The 23738-nt window shown below is 35.2% G+C and overlaps 1 protein-coding gene across 2 annotated transcripts; it reads left to right on the forward strand.

Annotated features, from left to right (window-relative positions):
- Window positions 1-148: 148 nt before the first annotated feature.
- LOC127957355 (ARF GTPase-activating protein GIT2) lies at window positions 149-23566 on the forward strand. 2 transcript variants are annotated; one of them, XM_052555846.1, is made up of 20 exons: window positions 149-573; window positions 4558-4691; window positions 6321-6433; window positions 6923-7028; window positions 7295-7381; window positions 7477-7607; window positions 8568-8662; window positions 8925-8970; window positions 9457-9508; window positions 9754-9826; window positions 9931-10028; window positions 11825-11936; window positions 12019-12161; window positions 12258-12407; window positions 14781-15059; window positions 19064-19146; window positions 19340-19531; window positions 20609-20764; window positions 21665-21728; window positions 21836-23566. In XM_052555846.1, the coding sequence occupies exons 1-20, from the start codon at window positions 492-494 to the stop codon at window positions 22046-22048; spliced, it is 2409 nt and encodes an 802-aa protein (XP_052411806.1). In that variant the 5' UTR covers window positions 149-491; the 3' UTR covers window positions 22049-23566. The 2 variants fall into 2 exon arrangements, with proteins under 2 accessions (XP_052411806.1, XP_052411807.1); XM_052555847.1 differs by lacking the exon at window positions 20609-20764 and having other exon boundaries at window positions 150-573.
- The last annotated feature ends 172 nt before the right edge of the window (window positions 23567-23738 follow it).

The raw sequence follows: 23738 nt of genomic DNA on the forward strand, positions 1-23738 counted from the left end.
TAAATAATTACATATTTAATATAATGTATGGTAATATAATCTCCTCACGGCCTGTGAATAGATAAATAAATGGATCAAATGTGTTACGCGTCGCATTGACCCGTCTGTCCACTGTGTTGTCAGGCAGCGCTAGAGAGCTGATTTATCGTCCGTGTAAACTCAAATGTGTGGTCTGGGAGGGCAGATGGCACTCTTCTGCGATCTGATGGGTTGCTGGCAAGCATTTCCGTAGTGTAGTTTTTAATGCATCATGACAGAGGCTCCTCTGCCTGACTCATCTGTCCTAATTTCAAGCTAAAGCCAGACATACATTATTTCACATAGAGCAGGCGGTGCAGATGCATGCACACACATTTAACTCCTCCGTATGCGCGTGTTATTCGGAAACGAGTGATAAAACACTTTTAAAAGGATTCCGTCATCATGTCAAAGCTGTACATGCTTTAAATTGATCCGTGGACGATTCTGGGTCGATAATAACGTTAAGTTACATGGTAATACCAAGGTTCCCGGAGACAAGGATGTCGAAACGGCTGCGAAATAGCGAAGTTTGTGCGGACTGTAGCAGTTCTGGTGAGTATATTCCGGGTAAAAGAGAATTGATATTACTGAATTAAGTGTCTGAAAGATAATATTTAACAATGCAAATGTATGATTCGCATTTTTTGACGCTAACTGAATATATATATGAATGATTGATACATGTATGTGTTTTGGAGTATAATGATCCATTGCCACTGGTTAAATTACCATTAACCTATTAAGCTGTCTACCTAGACATCAGAAACACATAGCCAGAAATGTTGCACGCTGGCAGCTCAGTAGGTTTCGTGACAGAGCCTCTCTGCATGCAGTGTTGACTCAATACGGGTGTTTTCAGCTTCAAATGATGCTCAGTCAAACCATATTCTATTTTATTTTGGGTAAATGTACTCTATTGATCCTCAAGCTGTATTCCCGGTTAAAGCATCTACAATATCTAGTTTCTTGATGGTGTAAGTTTACTTAATGGTGGCATTTTATTTATGTCTGAGAAGTCAGGGCAGTGCATGTTTTGGTTAGGGTCACTTACATAATGTACATAATGCTATTTATTACTAGCAAGTGACCCTAAACAACACATGCAGAGCCCTGACTTCTGAGAGGCTGAAGAAATAAATAAAACATCAAATAATATTGTTGTCCTCAATATACGATGAAAAACTGTGTCAGAGTTTTCACCTCCAAAGACTATAAATGAGACGAAACATGCATTTATTTAATTGCAGACATGCATAGAGAAAAATTTCATAAACCCTATATTGCTTTGTCTATCTATATTAATTTAAGAAATGTACTGTATTTAAGAGAGATCTATTTTGGTGCTTGAACTATGAAGCACTGTTAGTTTTTTGTCCTGTGTTTTGTTTATGTTGCATTGTTCGGTTTTCTCTATTGATTCCCCTTAATTAGATAGGCCTCAGTCACCAGATGTGTCAGTATCATTGGGCAGTTGTTGTTAGGGTAAATATTTTGAATCATTCAGCACTTGGTTTCATTTTGGCCTCTGCAGCACTTGATGGGGAAGAGAGGAACCCTTGGTTTGAAGAGAAAGAAAAGGAGAGGGAGGGAGGATGATGATTGTGCCAGGTGCTTGATTCTAGCCCTTGGCCTCTCTGCAGCTGTTGTTTGATACTTCCTGTGTTTGAAGGGAAGTGACTTTTGCTTCTAGGCTGTTCTCTGCTTATCAGTGGATCAGTTTTTAATTTAGATAGCCTATGTTTCTGTCAGACTGATGCAATGGTGGTATCATATGTTCCTCACGCAGACGTGGAAACCCTAATTGGTTCTTGACTTCTGAAGTGTGGGCATCTTTAATAGCCTTCCCACCTGACGCAGTAAAATTATGTGTTTTAGTCTAGATTTATCCCTCTAGCTTTCCTCACTTAAGTTAGGGAATAACAATTGGATTTGCAATCCTCTGAGGTCAAAATAGACTGAAGAAAATAAACGTAACCTTTTTTTTAAAGTAAATGAATGTATTATTTTTAGTAACATTTGGTATGTTAATAAATATAATTATTCCTATCTAAAATAATACAAATAATTACATAATTTTTCTAACAGCCTAATACATTAAGTTAGAAACAGAGCAATAGAGCATTAGATTTAAAATCTAATGCATAGAAGGCAGATTGGGGCCATGTGGTGGGAGAAATAAATATTTCTGTATAAATATATTCATACCTTTTTATGTATTTCCTAGTTGCTAAGAGTATTTTCAGACATAATTACTTACTTTTATTGGGTTTGGCATTTTGTTGTTCAGACATGATCAATAACTACTTTATTAGGGCTGATTTGTAGATTGTAACCCCCCCTCCTCCAAAAAAATAAATAAAAACAAAATTTATTTTTTGTATTTTGCATTCATTTTCAATGCCAGTGATTTTTTTTTTTATCGCAAAGATCACAGGTGTGACTGTTTTTAATACCATTGATCCTTTTGCACCGTTTCAACAAAATAAATAAATGTAAAAATGTATAATAATTTAATAATTCAGCATTTTTGCCTCAAATTTTTATAATTCCAAGAAGAATATAAAAACTTAAATCAACATTTAATTAAAAAAAAGCATTTGCCTGTAATCAGCATGGAATTAAATCCTCAAAACTCTCTGTTCTTGGGGAATTCTGACACACAAGAGCGCTGACTCACATCGTTGTTTCTGAAGGAAGTGAAATCACAAGTTGGCCAGAATCTGCCCTTAGGAAAAGTGGGGGGTGGGGGGGTATGATGTGTCAAATATGAACACGTCTTGGGCTGCTCAGACACATTAGTCATAGCTCCAGTGTGGTTGGCCCCACTTTCACTGATTGGGCATCATGACTCAGTGATGGAATGAGAACATAACATATTCTATTAAAAACTGGCTTGGTATGGGGCGCCCATGAAGGACGAGTGCCAGTGACAAGTGTTAATGTATCAGCAGTGATTCTGTCTCTGGGTCATTGAGTTTGTCTAGTGTAGTAGTGGGCGATCTCTGAGCAATCAAAGGCTTGGGCCAACTGGTGGGCTGTATCCTAAAAATGGGTTGCAGTTTACAACTAACCATATGATGTGCTTAGTAAGTGATAACACCACTGCAATTTAGCCTTGTGTTTGTTGCATGTGTTAGGCTGCATCTTCTGCTGTTGCTTATGCTTTTAAAAATACTATAAAAATCATTTTCAGCCATGCAGCCAATGCATTTTATTTTATTTATATGCAGTACATGGTAATTTTAATTTCATTTTTCAATACTGATTAGATGTTTTTTGTTACTGTATTGGGTTTTAACTTGATGTACAATCTGAAGTTAAACCAGTTTTTACACATAATTGCACTGCAATAGATGATCTACTCGAATAATCTCGAATAAGGTAGTGAAAGTAAAGCTTTGCAGTGTTTCCCAGTCACCTGCTCGTACCCTGGAAGTAAAGCTCAGCTGCTTAGCATTTGTTGTGGTTTGAGGCATGTATATGTAAGAGGAAGTTAGTGTGTGTAGCTGTACAGAAAAGCATGACATTCAACCCTTGCTACTGTGACCTTATAAGGAAGAACTCAGCACCGCATTTTGTTTTCGTCATACATTACATCACATGCATATTGATACTACATTTTTAACATCAAATGCTCATGATTACATTTGTTGTGCATCTCTGCGATCAGTAATGGTTAATCAGACTATTATAGTGGAACTTAAATAAATACTTTAAATAATAAAAATGCATTTTACAGTAAACATTTATTTTTAATGCAAATGAATCTGCCATGAAATCAAAACTGGAGTTATTTTAGTTGGATTTTGGTACTATTATGATTATAGTGTTATATATATATATATATATATATATATATATATATATATATATATATATATATATATATATATATATATATATATATATATAATTTATTTATTTGTTATTTATATTAATATATAATATATATATAACTATAATGTTTTTTTTTTATGGTTTTAATTATTTTTTGTATTTCAGTGTACATCATGTTAAAGTAAATAAAACATAACAGACATGTTTCTTTGGCAACTAGCTGAAGTAAAATAAGTTTTTAATATTGTAATATCTTATTTCATTTCATTGATGGTTTATTTTATTTCAGGTAACAATATTTTTTAACAGTTCTAGTTAACTGTAATAAACTTGAACAAGACATGTTTTCTACTTTCACATTTCTGATGATTCATTTGTGCATGTTAACTTTATAAAAAAATGTAAGTTCACAATATAACCAATTCCAGAAGTATAAATGTGTCACATTTCATGTTGATTTGATTGTGCACTGTTTGAATTAGGTTTGGCATTAGACAAGTGCATTTTAGTTAATTTTCTTCAATGCATTCTTGTAACAAGCATCTTCCTTGCATCTGCCTTTTTAAAGTATTGTGTTTCTGTTTTCATTCTCATGCACCAGCCAAAAAGCTCCATTAGTGTTATTGTGTGTATTGACCAGGGAACAACACACTGTTGTTTACTTCCTGTGAATCTGTTGATTTTCTTGGGATCCCTTAGATCCTCGCTGGGCGTCTGTGAACAGAGGAGTTCTGATATGTGATGAGTGCTGCGGTGTTCATCGCAGTCTGGGTCGCCACAACTCACAAGTGCGCCATTTGTCCAACACACCCTGGCCGCCCACCCAGCTACAGGTGAGCTCAACTCTCAGACAAGTGTGCACCAATGACACCCTACTTCATCCGAGAATTCACAACATTAGAGTAATTAGGGGTTACTGCGCTTTTGTACTCGTTCTCGTTAAAACGCCAACACCACACAGCATGTGAACAGTGTCGTGTCCAGTCTAAGAAACACCAACAACAGAGAGCAGAACGGAGTTACTAGATATTATGGATGAAGTACATAGTTTTTAATATAATGTTAAACATTCAGTATTAACACCTGTATAGCTGATGTGCACGAGTGGATTGAGTGCATGGTGGCACAGATACACGAACTTATCGAGTGAATATCCCTTTCTCGTATGTATCAGTGGAAAGTTTGTAGTTTGGTCAAATATGTCAAAAACAAGTGAATAAAACAATGCACATGTTACTAAAAGTTTGCTACTTGACAGTAAGTTGCATGATCGCTCACTTAGCACATGCATCATTTGAATTAAAACTAAATCGTTAATATAAAACGATGTTGTGGCTGATGTTGATGTCTATAGTATTGTTGGTAGATTTTTAATCTTTCTCAATCTCTAACTTTGGTCAACTTATATATATGCTGTATAACTAATTGTCCTATACATGGTGTAAAACTAGTTGAGTACTTGTTTGATGCTGGAAACAAGTGTCCCAGCTCTAGATTGATGGTTAAAACTAAGTTTACTGAGCAGAAGATAATTATATCCCAATCTTGATTTAAGCAAATGATAATTAACATGATAAATTGATTATCCATTTTATTATTGAAAAGTGTCCACCAAGTACATTTTGCCAAAATATAAAATAAAATCTAATTAATTTCATTATCACAAAGTAAAAATTAAAATAATAAAATAGGCTATAAATAGAGAAAACTGATTGAATGAAATTTCAAAGACATACATAAATGTCATCATTTGCTCACTTTGCTCATGTCCAAACCCATAATAATTCGTCAGGTTTAATTGAGTTTTTTAATCACTCACACTCACACTCACACATTCACACACACACTCACACACTCACACACACACTCACACTCTAGATGTAAATGAAAGCCTAAAGTAAATCTGTTTATCATATAAAGCGATCATATCTCTGCCTAAGGCTTCTGTTGACAGTGACCTTGTAAGTTGTGGTCTCCAGTGGCCTGTAGCATGAAACCGCTCTCAGTTTTTACCCAAGTAAGTTTGCGTTTAGTTTAAGCAAACTCTTAAGTTTTTGGCCTCAAGAAGATGGGTTGGTTTTGAGCGGGTTTTGCCACCATGGTAACTTACACTACTGAACATTAAATAGATATAAATAAACTTCTTTTAGGTGTTATAAAAATATCTCAATTTGTGTTCTGAAGATTAATCAAAGTCTCATGGATGTGAGACAACTTGAGAAGGAGTCTCATCTTTATTTGTCCTTGTGTAGTGCATTTTTCCACATACTTAGTACAGTTCTGGGTTTTTTTATCCATCAGTGGAGCCTTTTAAATGGTTGAAAGAATGGTTTATTGGTGTGCGACCTCACTGGAGGGCCTTCCAACACAGAGTGTGACTCACAAAGCATATTTAAAGGAGCATGCTGTCATAATGAATTTTGTCTTGTGATGTATGTCTTCAATTTCTTTCTCATTCACAGATGGTTCAGACATTATACAACAATGGTGCTAATGCAATATGGGAGCACACTCTGATGGACCCGTCATCCATCACCAGCGGGAAACGCAAACCCAATCCTCAGGATAAAGTCCAGTGAGTAATAAAAAACATAATAGAAACGTGTTTGTTTGGTATGCACCTCCATTCACAACTTTGGGTCAGTAAAATCCATATTTTTGAAAGAAATCAATACTTTATTCAGAAATTATTCATCAAATGGATCAAAAGTGACAGTAAAGTCATTTTAAATGTTATAGATTATTTCAGTTTCAAATAAATGCTTAAAATTAACCTGGAAAATATTAAGCAGCACAAATGTTTTAAACTTTGATAATAATACAATATGTTTTTTGAGCAGAAAACTGAAGCCTGGAATAATGATGCTGAAAATTCAGCTTTTCCATTCTATTAATACATTTTATTTTAAAATACAATAAAACACACATATATTTTAAGTGAAAATGTTTCAGAATGTTACGGTTTTCACTGTATTTTTTTATGAATCAATGATGAGCATAAGAGAGTTCAAAAAAACTTAACTTGCTCTTTCTAATAACTCCATTATTTCTCTCACCCAAAAAGCCCTAACAAAACCGAGTTTGTCAAATCAAAGTATGAAATGCTGGCTTTCGTCCATCGTTTACCGTGTCGAGATGATGACAGTACAGCAGCTGCTGATCTAAGCAAGGTAAGGAAAGAGCTACCTGTATAATAGTGTGAAAGTGAAGTTAAGAGTGGCCAAGTATGGTGTCCCATCCCATCCCAGTCCGACATGAACATGCCCCACATTTATGGTTGATATTTCTGTTATTCAGTCCTTTCAAATATTTGATGCATTCATTATGGTACATTTTTTCAGACTTGACATGCATTATTGTTCTCATCTGATGCATCTGTCTTCTATCAGTCTTGTTGTAATGTCTCTATTGACGTACATTGTATTTGATTCTTTAGCAACTTCACTCCAGCGTTAGAACCGGCAATCTTGAGACTTGTTTGCGGTTACTGTCGCTTGGGGCCCAAGCCAATTACTTCCACCCGGTAAAAACCTCTGATCTCACCTTAATGTTATTATATTCAGTCATGCTTTCCAAACATACTACTCATTTGTAATGGTTCTGCACTCCTTTGAACAGGAGAAAGGGAACACCCCGCTGCACATCGCAGCTAAAGCAGGCCAAGTGTGCCAGGCTGAGCTTCTCTGTGTTTACGGGGCAGACCCTGGTGCTCCTGACTCCAGCGGCAAAACGCCCATCCACTATGCAAGGTAATCAATCCCTAATGCATTAATGATCAAAACCCACTTCGGCATTGAAATCTGCATTTATTGACTACTTCCTATATAGTCAATGTGGTGATTAAAATGAATAATTGTCATGGATTTGTCACGTGGCCTTCACCGACAAATATCAAGATAAAAGGGATAGTCCATCCACAAATAAAATTCTGTCATTACTTACTCAGCTATATTTCATTCCAAAACTGTATGGCTTTTTATCTTCTGTTGAACACGAAAACGATATTTTGAAGAATATTGGTGACTTCCACTGTATTGACAAAAAAAAAACACAATAAGAAACAATAGTTTGCTAAATGTTGTTTTTTTATGCCATAAAAAACTTAAAAAAAATACAGGTTTGGAAAGACATTAGGGTAGGTAAATATGACAGAAATAAACGATCGCTTCAAGTCCATGGCAGTCTTACTCTAGTATTATTTATATACTAGAATAAAATGTATTAGTATTTGAAATTATCTTAAATTTTTTATATTTTCAGTTTTATTTGAAAAATATAATTTTGCTTATTTTATGTGCTAATTTTTTTTTTTTTTAGTACTTCAACTGAAACACTCTATCTCTATCTCTCTCTCTCTCTCTCTCTCTCTCTTTCTCTCTCTCTCTCTCTCTCTCTCTCTCTCTCTCTCTCTCTCTCTATATATATATATATATATATATATATATATATATATATATATATATATAAAATGTAGTCAAATCTATATATTTTACTTTGTTTCAGTACTATTTCAATTACCAAAAAATTACCATTTTAATAGTATAATTTTAGGTAACAACAACAACTCTGTCATTAATTAATGGTACATATTTTATTAAGGCTGTGAGAAGGACCGTGACCACTGAGGGCAGGATTTGGCACAGTACCCTAAAGTTCAAAAATAAAACCCCATGTGTCATAACGTCATTGTGTTGTTTATATTCATTCAGGCAAGCTGGCCATCAGGACCTGGCAGACAGACTGGTGGAAATACAGTATGAGCTCACAGACAGGCTGGCCTTCTATCTCTGTGGGCGGAAGCCTGGTGAGTCAGAGCACAGAGCGATGGTGTGCTATCATGATGAGAACTGATGTTTTGATATCCAGCTGCACACGCTGATCAAGCCAATTTATAGCACACTCTTACTTTAATGTGTTATGGCATTCAGAGTGCCAAAAGGCTCAATTGAATTAGCGCAGTGATGTTGGAGTCAGCTAAAGGGGCGTTTTATTGCTTTAGTGTGCATCTTTATCAGTGGATTGTCAATTGAAAATGTTAAACCATGTCAATACATTCTGTTTTTCAGACCACAAGAATGGACAGCATTTCATTATACCACAGATGGCGGATAGGTAGGAACAATCTAATGCATTCTGATGTTTTCCTGTGTGAATTGGGGCCAATTTTATAGAAGTTTCTTCTAGAGGAGTATTTTGGGATGTGCTTAGTCATGTTTTGCTCATTGAATTAGTGGTTGGCTGATATATTGCCAAGGCCAATATTTGGCATTTTTCAAATCTCTGCTAAATTGTTCGAGGAGATGCGTCAGACTTTTATTTTGACGCCGCTGAAAACATTCGCCCCTCTTTGATGTTGCCGTTTAATAGTTTTGTCCAAACAGTGATCCAAACAGGTTTTTAAGGTTCACATAATTTAACATTAATATCTTGCCATTTCTTTTTTTGCTGTCTTTGATGAAAAAGAAATGTGTAAGTATTTTACACGGAGAATATCAATTTAGAATTTTATTTCACTTTTTTTTTTGATCATTACAGTCTTTTATAATAATGCTATCTAAAGAAAACTAATATTATTCTAAATTTTTTTCCCCTTTATAGCAGTCTGGAGTTAACCGAGTTCGCAAAAGCTGCAAAAAGAAAGCTGCAGTCCGTGAGTCATCTTTATATTTCTTTTATTTCACTTTAAGCAATACATCAGGCCCTCCACATTCATCGTAGCTTTTTTGTAGTGAAATAATAAACTCATGCTTTATTATGTTAAGCGGTTGATATGTTATCATTGCCAGTAATTAATACAAAAGACTGCATCTTTACTTGCTCCAGCCATGCCTTAATACAGTTTTACAGCCATTGTAGGCACAGATGAGTGATGCAACCCTTCCAATATCATTGCAGCTCAGTGATCATTTGTTTGAGGAACTGGCGATGGATGTGTACGATGAAGTGGATCGAAGAGAGACAGATGCAGGTCAGATGATCTGCATTTAATAAACACAATGGAACGAACTGACTCAGGAAATGTAGTTATACGAGTGCAAGCTTTGATGAGCACTTTCTTTGTATCTGGTGCAGTTTGGCTGGCCACTCAGAACCACAGCACCTTGGTAACGGAGACAACATTTGTGCCTTTCCTTCCTGTAAACCCAGAGTACTCATCAACACGAAACCAGGCAAGTTCTGAACAGAAAGTTGCAATGCTTTCACTAAAGCCCTTTTAACAGGAAATAAAGATATTGCACTTTGACATGTGACATTTGATATAACACCTTTTATGCAGTGTTTGCAGCTAGAAGAGCGACAAGCTTAAATGTGCCAGACGAATGTGGAAACAGAAGTCACAAAATTAATCAAAACTGTCACGCACTGATGCTTAGAACCAAACTACAAATGTTAGATTTAGCATATAATGCATTATTCTGTTTTTTCGAGGAGTTGTCTTTTATTGCACCGACACCTTACTGGGAAAGCTGCGATTTTGTAATAAGCTATCCACATTCAACAATAAAATTAAAGACATTCCTATAAATGTACTTTAGTAGTTTCTACATCCAGGTGGGAACCTTTGTGCATTGTTATTTTAAGGCATAGTCAAGAAATAGTTCTCCTAAAAAGGAAACATTTTCTGAGGTTTGGAGAAATTTAGCTTTGCTTGACTTGCTCACCGGTGGATCCTCTGCAGTGAATGGGTGCCGTCAGAATGAGAGTTTAAACAGCTGATAAAAACATCACAGTAATTCACAAGTAATCCACATCACAGTTAACAACTTGTGAAGTGAAAAGTTGCGTGATTGATTGCTATCATTATTGGAGTCATTATGTTTCTTTTTTTTTTTTACAAAGAGTTTAAAATCTGGGGTCTCATTTATAAAACTTTCCATAGATTTCATCCTAAAATTTTACGTAGGCACAAAAGCTAGATTTTGCGTACACCCAAAAGTTTTTAGATCTATAAAACCATGCATACGCCAGAACCTGCACAAAAATCTCTATGTAAATTCCAGTCAGGGGAAGATTGTGCGTATGTGCATCTCCACCTCGACTCCTCCCCGAAATAACCATATATGGAGCTTACAACACCTTGTTTAATTATGCATAACCTCATCTGCATATCATTTCCATGCGAATTCCCATGCACGTGACAACATGTTTAACACAGAGACAGTAGGGAAATAGTATCCTTGCTATGTTTTAGAAAAAAAATTGTTTAAAGTAGTTCACAGATATATTTTAGATGATCTCATTCTTTTACACTGGCCAAATAGAATTTCAATTATTTCATATTAAATGAATGCAGTTTTGCTGATAAATAAACATTCTAGCTATTTTAGTGGAAGATTAATTATTGTGCACCTATTGCACTCCTTGCTGTCATTAAAAAATAACATTTAATGTTTATTGTTAATGAAATTATATAATTGTTGTTTGTAAAATGTCAGTGTTAATCTACTTTAATGTGAGTGGAATATTTAATGTAAAGAATGTGTATATCGACATGAAGTAAACAACGATTTTAAACTCTGTTTTCATTACTTTTCTCACTCTATGAAAAGGAGTTTGTATGCATGGTTTATAATGTTTGTACGGTGTGTCCTTATTTATGCCAAAAAATTTTTTTTATAAATCACAATATGTGCATGGAAAATTGCGTACGCATATATTATGCCCATTTTGTGCGTATGCAATGTTTATAAATGAGATCCCTGGACGTTTCAGAATGGTTATGTTAAACTGGAGAGTTAGTTTTGAGTTTTTAAACTTGCAGTATGTTTTTATTGCTGCTTATATGTGTAAATATCAAGAAGGTTTCGATTAAACTGGACTGGAGTCGTGACTCGTGTCGTTTACATGTTGGATCACTGTAATGTTTTTCTCAGCACTGAATCTCTGGTTACCAAGTGATGTAAAGACCAGCTAGTTGTTCAGATAATTAAAATACAATAAAATCATCACTGAATGTCTTTTACAGGGAAGACAAAAGCTGGCAAGGTTTAACGCTCATGAATTTGCCACACTCGTGATTGATATTCTAAGTGATGCAAAGCGACGCCAGCAGGGGACTTCAGTCTCAAGTCCTAAAGGTAGAGCATGCATTCATTAGTCGTTGATTTCTTTTAAATCCCTTGTTGATGTTTCATGATTGTTGTGTCTATGTCTTTACAGACAATGTTGAGGTGTTCTTCAAAAGCGTAGGTAGCCGTCATGGAAGTGAAAGCCAGGAAACGGACCAGCCAGACTATGACAGTGTGGCGTCCGATGAGGACACGGACACTGATTTACGAGTGGGCAAAGCAGATCGAGCTAAGGTAGACCTGTAAAGCATGAGGAACTTAGTCTTGTGCCGTTCTTGCCATCACAGCGTCGATACGCACATGTCGGCTCTCTTCTACTTCTCTCCTCAGAGTCTGGACTCTGATCTGTCCGATGGACCGATTTCTGTGCAGGAGTTCCTGGAGGTAAAAAATGCGCTTTCAGCCTCTGAAGCCAAAATTCAGGAACTGATGAAGGCCAATAGTAATCTGAGTGAGGAGCTGAGATTGATGCAGAAAAAGGTACCAGAGACTCAGCCGTGAGCACTGAAGGCCCTGGTCTCTAACCCCTACACACGCACCTCTTCTCGCACGCGAGATGGCAAAATTGACAAGGATAACGATTCTTAAAATCCTCTGGAATGCTGATGTCAAAATAAAACTGTAGTAACCACTGCAAGTGTTCAGATAACCAGCATGACCTTTACCTCTAAACTACTGGAAAAGACGTACAGTATTAGAGACGTGAAACCGAAACATACTGACGGTTTGCCATTCGATGATTAGTTGGCATGCTAACCTCCCTAACCACAAACCTTATTTAGAAGTTGGCTCTTGCAACAGCATGACTCATTTTAATTTAACTGTGTTATATATGTATGTGCATTATGCATGGGTTTCCAGTATACAAATCAGAGGTAAAATTATTGATTTAATGTAAATTGATTATGAATTGATTTTGGAGCCTTTACTGTCATCATTTCCTACTATTTCACATTGACAAATCCAGGATGATCAATTATAATTTAGTTGGGAGTGAATTTGCTCACAAGTGTTTAATATACAGTAGAAATGCATAAATCCACTGTAACTGTTTAGTGATATTTTAAAATGAGGGCAGTCCCTAAATGGCCCTGCATTTAAAGAATTCCTCATTTAATTCTAGTCAAAAGTGGTGATTAGTGTACTTCAAAGAATTGGTTATGGATGATTTTGACTGTTCAGTCCTCTCATAAAAGAATGTTACTAGTTTCGTTGTGTTTTTTAACTTTTTGCATAAAATATATTGAAAATGAGGTGAAAGTGGTTTTGGATTATATGTGTTCCCCACAAAAAAAGATGGATACTATTTTGTGATTTGAAAATTTAGACCTTTGTGACATCTGTGGGATAAAACTGTGTGGCTTTACATTCGTTGCACATCTGACTGGGTGAAAACAGATATGGCCAGAATCATATTATCATGAGTGACATCTTCAGGCTCTTTTGTTAGCTCTGCATTTCCTTTCTGATCCTTGCCAACGTGTCTGCTTGAGCTCTTTGGCTTCTCTCTGAATCTCTTTCTCTCTCCCTGTAGATTCGTAGTCACGTCTAACTTGCGCTTGTTCTGTGTGCATGTCTAGACATTGCATCTGCCTGCTCCTGCATGCTAAACTGGACTTTTTTTTTGATGTTGAAAAGTTTTGTTTTATTGAGCAACTCCATATAATGGTTTTCTCAATGTTCCCCATAAGATTAGAATGATCTTTCGTCATAATTGCTCTTAATTACAAAAGTTAGATCTAAATGAATGTATTGTTTCATAGAACATTTTAATCTGGTATTAAAATATATGTACAACTTTATTTTTTGTTATTTAAATTGAACATTTATTTTAATTTGTAAATTGATTTTTATTACACCTGCAGTTTCATACAGCAGAAATCCTTTGATATTATGCTAATTAGTGCTGTCAAACTATTAATTGCGATAATTGCATCCAAAATAAAAGTTTTAGTTTACATAATATATGTGTGTGTGTACTGTATATATATATATATTATGTATATATAAATACACACACACATACATCATATATTTTAAAAACCCTTACATGTATTTACACGTATATATTTATGTTCATAAAATTTATATATAAATATATTGAATATATAAACACAACATATTTATCTTAAATATATATATATATATGCATGTGTGTTTTTTTAAATAAACATAATAAATATACACCGTGCACACACACATTCTGTGTAAACAAAACCTTTTGTTTTGGATGCAATTAATCGTGATTAATAGTTTGACAGCACGTGCATTAATTATATTGATTTCTCATAGGCCAGATTTGAAAGCTATTCCATCAAACTAAGTATCAGAAGCTATGAGTACCAAAAAAAATAAAAAATAATAATAAACGTGTGCATAAAATCTCAATACAAATATTTCCGTAACTAATCATGATTCACAAAAATGGTTTGTACTAAAATTTATTCTAAATTTACGAGAAAATGTATGTAACAACTGAAACCACACATACACAAAAATGCACATACTCTGGGTTGGCCTTGCATTAGTGTTAAGATGAAAATTTCATTTAAATATATTTCATATGCAATGGAGCTGTGAGGTTTCTTTGAATAACAACTCGTATATGCATTAGGAGAACCTTTTTCATGAAAAGTTCTACAGTAATCCACACAATTATTAGTGAATTACATATTTTAAATGGAAAAGGCATTTTCTTTTTTCGTGGCTAGTATAAAATTCTGTAGGCCTGTAGCAGGCGACACTCATGGTGAGGATTTTCGAACTGAACATCATTTATTTCCTGTAAGCTCAGCTTTGCTACAGTTTCTGCTTTTCTCTGCGTTTCTCTGGCTTACTCGTGTTTCTCTTCAGCTGCAGTCTCTGCAAAGCGAGAACAGCTCTCTCAGACGCCAGGTCTCCACTCATCAGCCCTATCAGGCCCCCGGCGGCCCTGACCACCCCAATCCCTCCAGCCCCTCCTCCTCTTCCTCCTCTTCCTCCTCCTCTGCCCTGAAACGCCGTCTCTCTGCACAGACGAGCCGCCCCATGTCTATGTGTGAAACCGGCTCTGCTCTGAAGCCCTTTCTCCCCAAGGGAGAGACCCCTTATCCTGAGGAGACCTTCCCCACCCTGCAACCCTTCCCAACCTATGTAAGTAAAAACCTGCCTCTCGCCTCCTCTCCTTCTTTTTCTTCACCTTGCTTTTTAAATGTTGCAGCATGCGTTTCCAATTCTCTGTGCTTTATGAGAGTTTCCAAAATACACTTTTACACAACATATTACTTCACTTTGCATCCTGTTAACTCGCATTGCAGCTATTTCACCATATTTTCTGCTTCCTGTTTTAGTTTCATGAGTCATTTGGGAGTTACAAAACATGTCTTTATGGCCAACTTTAAGTGCATAAGTCACACAGTCTCATTCTCATTGCTTTATGTGAATTGGTTTGTACATAGATCTTTATTTTTCATTTCAAGCTCTAAGGAAAAAGGTGTACTGAGCAATTTTATTACAGTGTGACCGATAATGTTGTACCAGAGAAAAAGTGAGTAATTGAATATGCTGTAGTCAGTGTACCTAATTTTAAACCTATTTTTAAGTATTAAAAATGTATTTAGGGATACAACCTTTCCACAGTGGAAAAAACATTGTTGTTGTGTTTTTGTTTTAAACCATAAAAATATGTTTTGTGCATGTCACTCTAGCTCTCAAAATCCAATATGTTCTTGATGTAAAATGCCCAGTATTTTATTTTCTATTGTCTTTGTACAGTGCAAGTTCCTATTTCACTTCCTTAATTTTTTTACTGACCTTTTGAATGTTGATATTAAAAATGGTTTAACCCTATGGCTCTGCATCGCTTTTACTGAATTTGAATGACACTGATTTTTTTCTCACTGCATGTAAATGTTGCATCTATTCAAACTTTATTCATCAGTCATTATTATTTAACTCTGGATTTGTGCTGGGTTCTATAAAACTATTGCTTTATGATTGTTCATAATTCATAACTAATATTAGTTTCTTTTTTTTTAAGAAATTAATGCTTAATAGTGATTATTAATATTAATAATTGTTAATAATATTGATACCTTTATAAAGAGTGCATTTAAACAAATTAGATGATGCATTCATTTTTTGTGTTACAAAAAATTTATCTTTCGAATAAATGCTGTTCTTTTTAACTTTCTGTTATTTAGTGAATATTGAAAACAGATGTATTATAGTTTCCACAAAAATATTAAGCATAACCACTGATTTTAACATTGATAATAATAATATGTGACCCTTGACCACAAAACCAGTCTTAATTGTCAGTTTTTCTAAATGTAAAGTTATGCATCATCTGAAAGCTGAATAAATACCGTTTCCATTGATGTATTTTTTATTTTACGATTTGACAATATTTTGCTGAGATACAACTTTGAAAATCTGGAATCTGAGGATGCAAAAAAATCTAAATATTGAGAAAATCACCTTTGAATTTGTCCAAATTAATTCTTAGCATATGCATAATACTAATCAAAAATGAATTTTGGATATATTTACGGTAGGGAATTTATAAAATATATTCATGGATAATGATCTTTACTTAATATCCTAATGATTTTTGACATAAAAGAAAAATTTATCATTTTGACACACACAATGTTTTTTTTTTTTTTTGTCTATTGCTACAAATATACCCCAGCGACTTAAGACTGCTTTTGTTCTCCAGGGACACGTATATTTTTCTTGAGCAGCAAATGCAGCCTTGGTGAACATAAGACATCTTTTTCAAAAACGTAAAAAAAAATCTTGCTAACTCCAAACTTTTAAACTTATGTTTATATGAATTAATATTAACTCAGATCATTGTAAGTTTATGTTTCTACATTAATGGTAAGTAATTTAACCTGTTACTAAATTATTACTCTTGACTGACTGTTATTTTGTTAGATTGTTACTGTTAACAACATCACGCCATCTTACAAGTCACCTTGTTCTCCAGCCCAGGCTCTCCATTATGGCCAAGTGTTTAAAATATTTTGTGTTATTTTTGCGTCTTTCATTCTTAAGTTTTATTTGCATCCCTTTTTTAGATGAGAAAGGGTGTGTTTGTGGCCGCCTTGTCTTCCCTCCCCTTCCTCCCCTCCTCATCCTCTCCATCCCATTTGCTGGATGAGAGTACACAAAGGCTTAAGTACGTTCCTCACGGGACCAGAGCGAAGCAGCAGGAACCCTTCTCCTCCTCTCCACCCTCCTTCACCTCCTCCTCCTCCTCTACTCCCATCCATCACTTCTCCTCTTACACCTGTTGTGCTCCACGTATCACCATGCATGAACAGTCCCTCCATCAACTCTCCAGGGGCTGCTGTTTTCAACTGATACGTATTCCTGTCTTCATCATCACCATCATCCTCATAGATAGCACATGCATTTCATGGCTTGTGTCTTCATTCCCAGGGTGCACTGCTCAGCTGCTACTGCTGCTGCTCACACATCTGTTCAGGATGTCTTGTAAAGCTACATGCTCTGGGAATAATATGAAACTGTGAAATATTAATACGTAAATTAGCTGGCTTAGCTTGTTTACACGTGTGTGTGTGTGTGTGTAAGTTGCGGTCATTTTTAAATTGGTGTTTCTGTTGTGGCTGAGTGTGTTTGAGCATTTTGAGTCCTGGTTTATGGGTGTTTAGATCTTTTCACAAAAAGAGCCATGTTTTATCTTTAAATATTTAGTGTGATTTTTTTTTTTTTAATGCATCGATCTGACAATTTAAATAAATTAATCAGTAAATGTATTTATTTTTCAATTGTTTTTAAAACACTATACCATTTAACTGCCATTATTTTTATATATATATATATATATATATATATATATATATATATATATATATATATATATATATATATATATATATATATATATATTTCTCTCTCTTATGCTCACTAAGTCCATTTATTTGAATGCTGTAATATTGTGAAATATTACCATAAAAAATAAGTATTTTTTATTTTAATTTGCCTTTTTTTTCTGTGATGCAAAGCTGAATAATAATAATGATAATAATAATAATAAGTCTTATTATTATTGTTGGAAGCATTTGCACTCAGAATTCAGCTTTGCCATCATAGGAGTAAAATGTATTATACAATTATATAAGAGAAAACTGTTATTTTAAATTGTAATTATATTTCACAATATTACTATTATTAATAATAATAATGTTGTCTTATTATTATTATTATTATTGTTGGAAGCATTTGCACTCAATATTTCTGTGGACACTGATGCATTTGTTTTTTTCAGGATTCTTTGATTAATAGGAATTTCAAAAGATCAGCGTTCATTTAAAATTGAAATCTTATAACATATCAATTTAATGCATCACTGTTTAAACAGATAAAATCACATTTACCCCAATCTTTTGAACAGTAGTGTATATCCTCACCTGAAGACGATTGAGAATCTGGATTTTTAGAGCTGAGAATATAATCTATTATAAATTATTATTATTGTTTATTTATTTTTATTGTTAGATCATTACATCACAAAGCATTGGTGCATTTTTACATCCCTACAAGGAGATGTGTTTCGAGCTGATGCACAGATGATGCACAGTTGAGTGTGTTCAGTGGAACGGTAATTAGATTATTCCACATCATATGGCGGTTCTCCAAGCATCATGACCGTGCTGCCCTGATAACAAATTGATACAATACTCCGAGCGCTGCTGGCATCTGACCCCATTACCTCATTATCCTTGAGCACAGTGAATCATGCTTCAGTGAGACTGTCAAATATCTTCACTGCAAACGCTTTACTGCACTGTGAAGCAAAACACTGATCAGAGCCATGACCTACTTTCAGTTTAAAGTTGTTCTTTAGTTTTTGCATCAACTGGTCATAGCTTAAAAAAAGATGACCTATCCACTGGACTTTAAAAGTATATTGAAGGAACAGTGCACACTATTTTAAATGTTTTGGTTTGGTATATTGCCTGAAATATCTAATAAATGCTAAGAGCTTGCTTAGAATTGACTGACCATTCCAATAATGCAGATTTTTGAATTTGATAAGTTTAATATGAACTAGCAGACATATCGATCATCGCTGATTTAATTGCGTGCCACCTGTTCTTTTACTGGATCCTTTCCTCTCTCTTTAGGCCTCCAGATTTGACAAGCAGAGCAGTGTGTCTGATGGTGACTATGATAACACGGTTAGCGAATCTGATCTGGATGACTCTGGGTATGTGTCCAGTTTCCCTTTTATAACCTGAAATAACTTGTGTCTCAAATCCTGCTGGCAAACAAAACCGGCCTTGTTTCCCTCTGTAAATAAGAACTGCCAGTCATCTGCTTTTAGCCAAGTAAAGTGAGGAAACACACTGATGATGCTCTTAAGACATCAAGCATGATGCATGCCTCCTTCCTCCTGGCAGCTTTGGCCGAAGATGTCGTCTGCGCAGCAGCGGCTGGATGGGAGAGAGCGGCTCTATACCTGAGCTGGACGATCACGAGAGCGAGCCTGACCCCAGTCTGCCCAGCACTGAAGACGTCATCTGTAAAACTGAGCAGATCACCAAGAACATCCAGGAACTGCTGAGGGTTGCTCAGGAGAACAAGCATGAGAGGTGAGAGGACGTCAGTGTCAGCGTTTATCCATCATCATATATAGCAGCAAAAATCTGATGTCATTTCATTGCTTTCTTCCTTTTGTTCACTTCTGCCACATATTTAACTATTTGACATGCAAATTGTTGGCACATTTCATGAGTAGGTTACAAATTAAGGGATAGTCCACCTAAACATTCACATTCTTCTTTTACTCACCCTCGACCTGTATGACTTTCTTTCTCCTACAGAACATGAGAAAATATTTAGAAAATTGTTGGTGACCAAACAGTTATAAGTCAATGGGACAAAAGTTACGATGAACCGAAACTGTTTGGTCACCAACATTTTTGAAAATTTCTTTTTTAAAATGTTCTGTTAAAGAAATAGTCACACAGAGTTTGGAATGACATGAAGGTGATGAAACAATTTACAATATTTTGGTGGACTATGTCTTTAAATCATTAGAGACCAATCAATGTTTTTAGGTGTGGGAATTTTTAGATATTTCAGATGAAATCTAACATAATACATGCATATAATCTATATCTACATATATCTAACGCTACCATTCTCACTTCATTTTATATCTGAATTTTTTTTTATTATTATTAAAAAAATGTACCCTCTGACACTAGCGTTCTCTATTTGTATTCTATTCTATCTACTTGTTTTCTTTTAAGTTATTATAAAAAATATATATTAAATGGTAGCTAAGACTTATCGCAGCACTGATGTATTGTTGTTCTTTTGTTGGTTTGATTGCTTCTTTGGAACTAAATGTAATGTAAATGTTAAATTCGACATGTATGCACTATAAATTCACTGTCCTTGCTAAATAAAGTTTTTAATAATTAAAAAAAAAGTCTTACTGACCCCAAACTTGTATCTGCGGATTCAAGTGAGGCTTTTTGTACCGTATTCATGGAAAGTGGCTGTTTATGCAAACCTCTTCTTTCCCATCTGTTGAATCAGTTTCTCCATTCATAGCTTCTCCATTTTCTGTCTACTCTCAATTGTCAGTGTTCATCATTTGGGGTCTGTCCTGTCGGGGCCCACGCTCTGTTTGGGTCCCGATCTGTGTGTTTCCCCACCAGTGCACCATGTGAGCAGAGGGAGAGTGTCCGCAGACTTAGACACAGTCTGGGTTGTTTCAGCACACTGGTGCCTTGGGCAGACAAGCCCCCGTCTCCCACGCAGTCCCTCGGCCTAAGAGCTCCCCACCCAGCCAACCCCAACAACCCTGCCTCGTGGTACTTTGGCCTCTGTCCCTGCCTCACAGGCACAGTGTCTACCTCTACCTCTCTCTTCATAACCTCATAACCCACTCATCTGAACATGAATGGAATAGGCATGATTACTACTATGCTGAAGGCTTGTGTCAGTTTGCGTTGTCTTCTAAAGCTCACCTTTATTTGCAGGAACTCACATTGGTGCACTTGGTTTCTCTTTTTTATACTGACATCCATCTAACTTTTGGCCTGTTTTCTGTTTTGCACTGGTTTGTATTTCATTGCAAAATAAGCTGAGTTATTTTAAAGGTGTTTCTCAATTTGTTGAAAGATATTTTACCCTATTAAAAATATATGGCGATGCATCATGTCTGCTGCACAACTAACGTTTCAAACAGATCTGCATGTTTTTCTGTGTGTGGATTTTTGCGATGAAAAAATCGTAACACTTACAGCATTTACTACAACACTTGTAAATCAATCAAGGAAAGACACATTTTCTTAATATATCTGTAAGTTTTCTGTGAACTGTGATACGTCTGAGTGGAATAAAATCTCTACAATTCGACGCAAAGACACAAAACTATATGTATACGGTAATATTAAGGAAATGTTTTATTTTCCATGATAGTGTAAATGTCCAGATATAAGGCCCATTCACACCAAGAGCGATTACTATATTAGTTTGTGGTGTGTTTTTTTTCTTATCTGCGACTTTAAATGCTTGAGTTTCTTAAAGCACTTCTGATTGGCTGTCAGTGGTTTTATCATTCATCAGCTCAAATATTTTGTGAAAATAAAATAAAATTGAACAGTTCTTTTAAGCTTTACCCTCTGATTGCTCTGTTTATCTTAACTTTTTCCACTCTTCAAACTCTGATGTCTTTTTAATACGGTATCTCTCATGTTCTCCTTCAATAGCTTTATACCCTGCGCAGAAAGAATATATGTGGCTGTGAATGAAATGGCTGCCCTGTTCCCCAAGGTGTGCACTTTCTCTCCACACTTTTAAACTGAAGTGTGAACAATAAGTGTGATTATACTTAACTATAAAATAGTATTTTGTTTATATTTGTTTCTGTATTTCGCCAGAGACCACGCTCTGAGACGGTGAGGAGCTCTTTGCGATTGTTAACGTCCAGTGCAAACCGGCTGCAGAGCGAGTGTAAGAAAGCGTCTCTTCTGGAGAGCAGCCCTGCAGCCGACGTGCAGCTGGTCACCCAGCAGGTCATCCAGTGCGCCTATGACATCGCCAAAGCTGCCAAACAACTTGTGACCATAACCACCAAAGAGAACAACAACTGATCATGCTTCCACCTATTTTTACCTGTAATGCAACCCTGGTATCAGTAATTATCAGTAATTATGAGGTACTGTATGTCACATGAGTTTTTCTTGTAATTTTTAAAATCTAAGATATATTTGCATGTTTTTATTTTTAATTTATGGTGTCTGTTGTCAGTGTTGTTTGGCTTGAAGCCATGAGATAAAGCCTGAAGTGCTCTCAAGGGTTGTGTAAGGATGTGTATATTATGTGTGGACCTGTGAAAGTGTATTTGACTAGATGGCAGTTGAGATGTTGTGGATTGAGAAGGATTTGAGCAGAAATGAATCTGCAATAGAGCAGCCAATCATGTACTAAATATTCAGTAAATGACTGACTTTTTGCACTATTCTGAAAACTGCTTTTACCTCTTCATATGCAAACATTTCGTTTTTTTGTTTGAGTTTTTTGGTTGTGTTGTTTTTGAATGATGTTAAAATCAAAATAGTCTCAGTTAAATTATATAATGTAAAAAATCTATTGTACAAAACATTCAGTTAATGAGGTCTGGTAAGCGTAGTTTAGGTACAGATATAATAAACTTGTAATTATAAAGATGTTCAATTAAGTATACATTAAACAATATATATTTCTTTTCATGCCCAAGTTAGATGTCTTTATCTCGGTTGAATACATCAGGTGGCTATAATTCAGATTTATAGTGTGCATTAGAGGTCAACCAATTATCGCTGTTGATATTAAGCAATTTTATGGTTATCGGTCATATCGGTCAACTGATTTGCCGATAAAATTATTTAAAAGCATTTAAAGAAAGTGTTTGTCAGAGCCCTTATTATTCTTAATATTGACATTAATTTTCATTTTTACATCAGACATATTGGTTCAAAATTATCTGTCTACTTGATCTGTAATAATTGATATCGGCATCGGCCCTGAAAAACACATCGGTCGACCTCTAGTGTGCATTAAAAAACAAAAAAGATAAAGTGAGGAAATTATCAGTTAATTACACTTAACCTCATATTTCATCAGTTATTTGGAGGTCAAAGTACGGTATTTAATTACATAATTTTTTTTTTCTTTTCTTTTTTTTTTTTTTTTAATACACTGCAGATGAACAGTCTCCACCAGCAGATACTGATACTGTGTGATGGTTTAGATGTGTGTGTGTGTGTGTTTTTTTTAGATAGTTCCTCATATTGTAAATTCAGTTAAGTGTTTTGGGCAGCTCTTAACTTTGCAGATATTTTTTATTTCCTTTCTAAATATTTTTAGTCTAGCCTGATCCGGTTAGTCTTACCAAACAGTTTGTGCAGTGGTAGCTCAGTGTTAAAGTTTTGAGTGTTTGTAGTTGTTTTAGATGAACAGGCCTTCCACTAATCAATGTTATTGCTGCCTGTTGTTAAGAAGAAAATGTGTTTATTTTTTAAATAAACTTAATTTATAATTTTGAGCTTCAATTGTTGCTCCAGTGTTTTTGTTAATATCAGAAACTGAGCCATATGAATAACGTGAAAAATAAAAGACCTGAAACCTCATCCCAAATTATTTCTTCTTCTTCTTGTTCTTTTTATGTTCATGTTTTTAAAACATGTTGTGTGCCAAAATGCATTAACTAGGGGTGGGTAGACCAGTAGAAGTTTGTCAACCGGTAGAGATTTTGGCCTTTAGCCTCCATCTTGGTTATACACTCACGTGATGTTGTTTTGC

The sequence above is a fragment of the Carassius gibelio genome, chromosome B5, assembly GCF_023724105.1.
Source record: "Carassius gibelio isolate Cgi1373 ecotype wild population from Czech Republic chromosome B5, carGib1.2-hapl.c, whole genome shotgun sequence".
In the NCBI taxonomy this organism is placed as follows: domain Eukaryota; kingdom Metazoa; phylum Chordata; class Actinopteri; order Cypriniformes; family Cyprinidae; genus Carassius; species Carassius gibelio.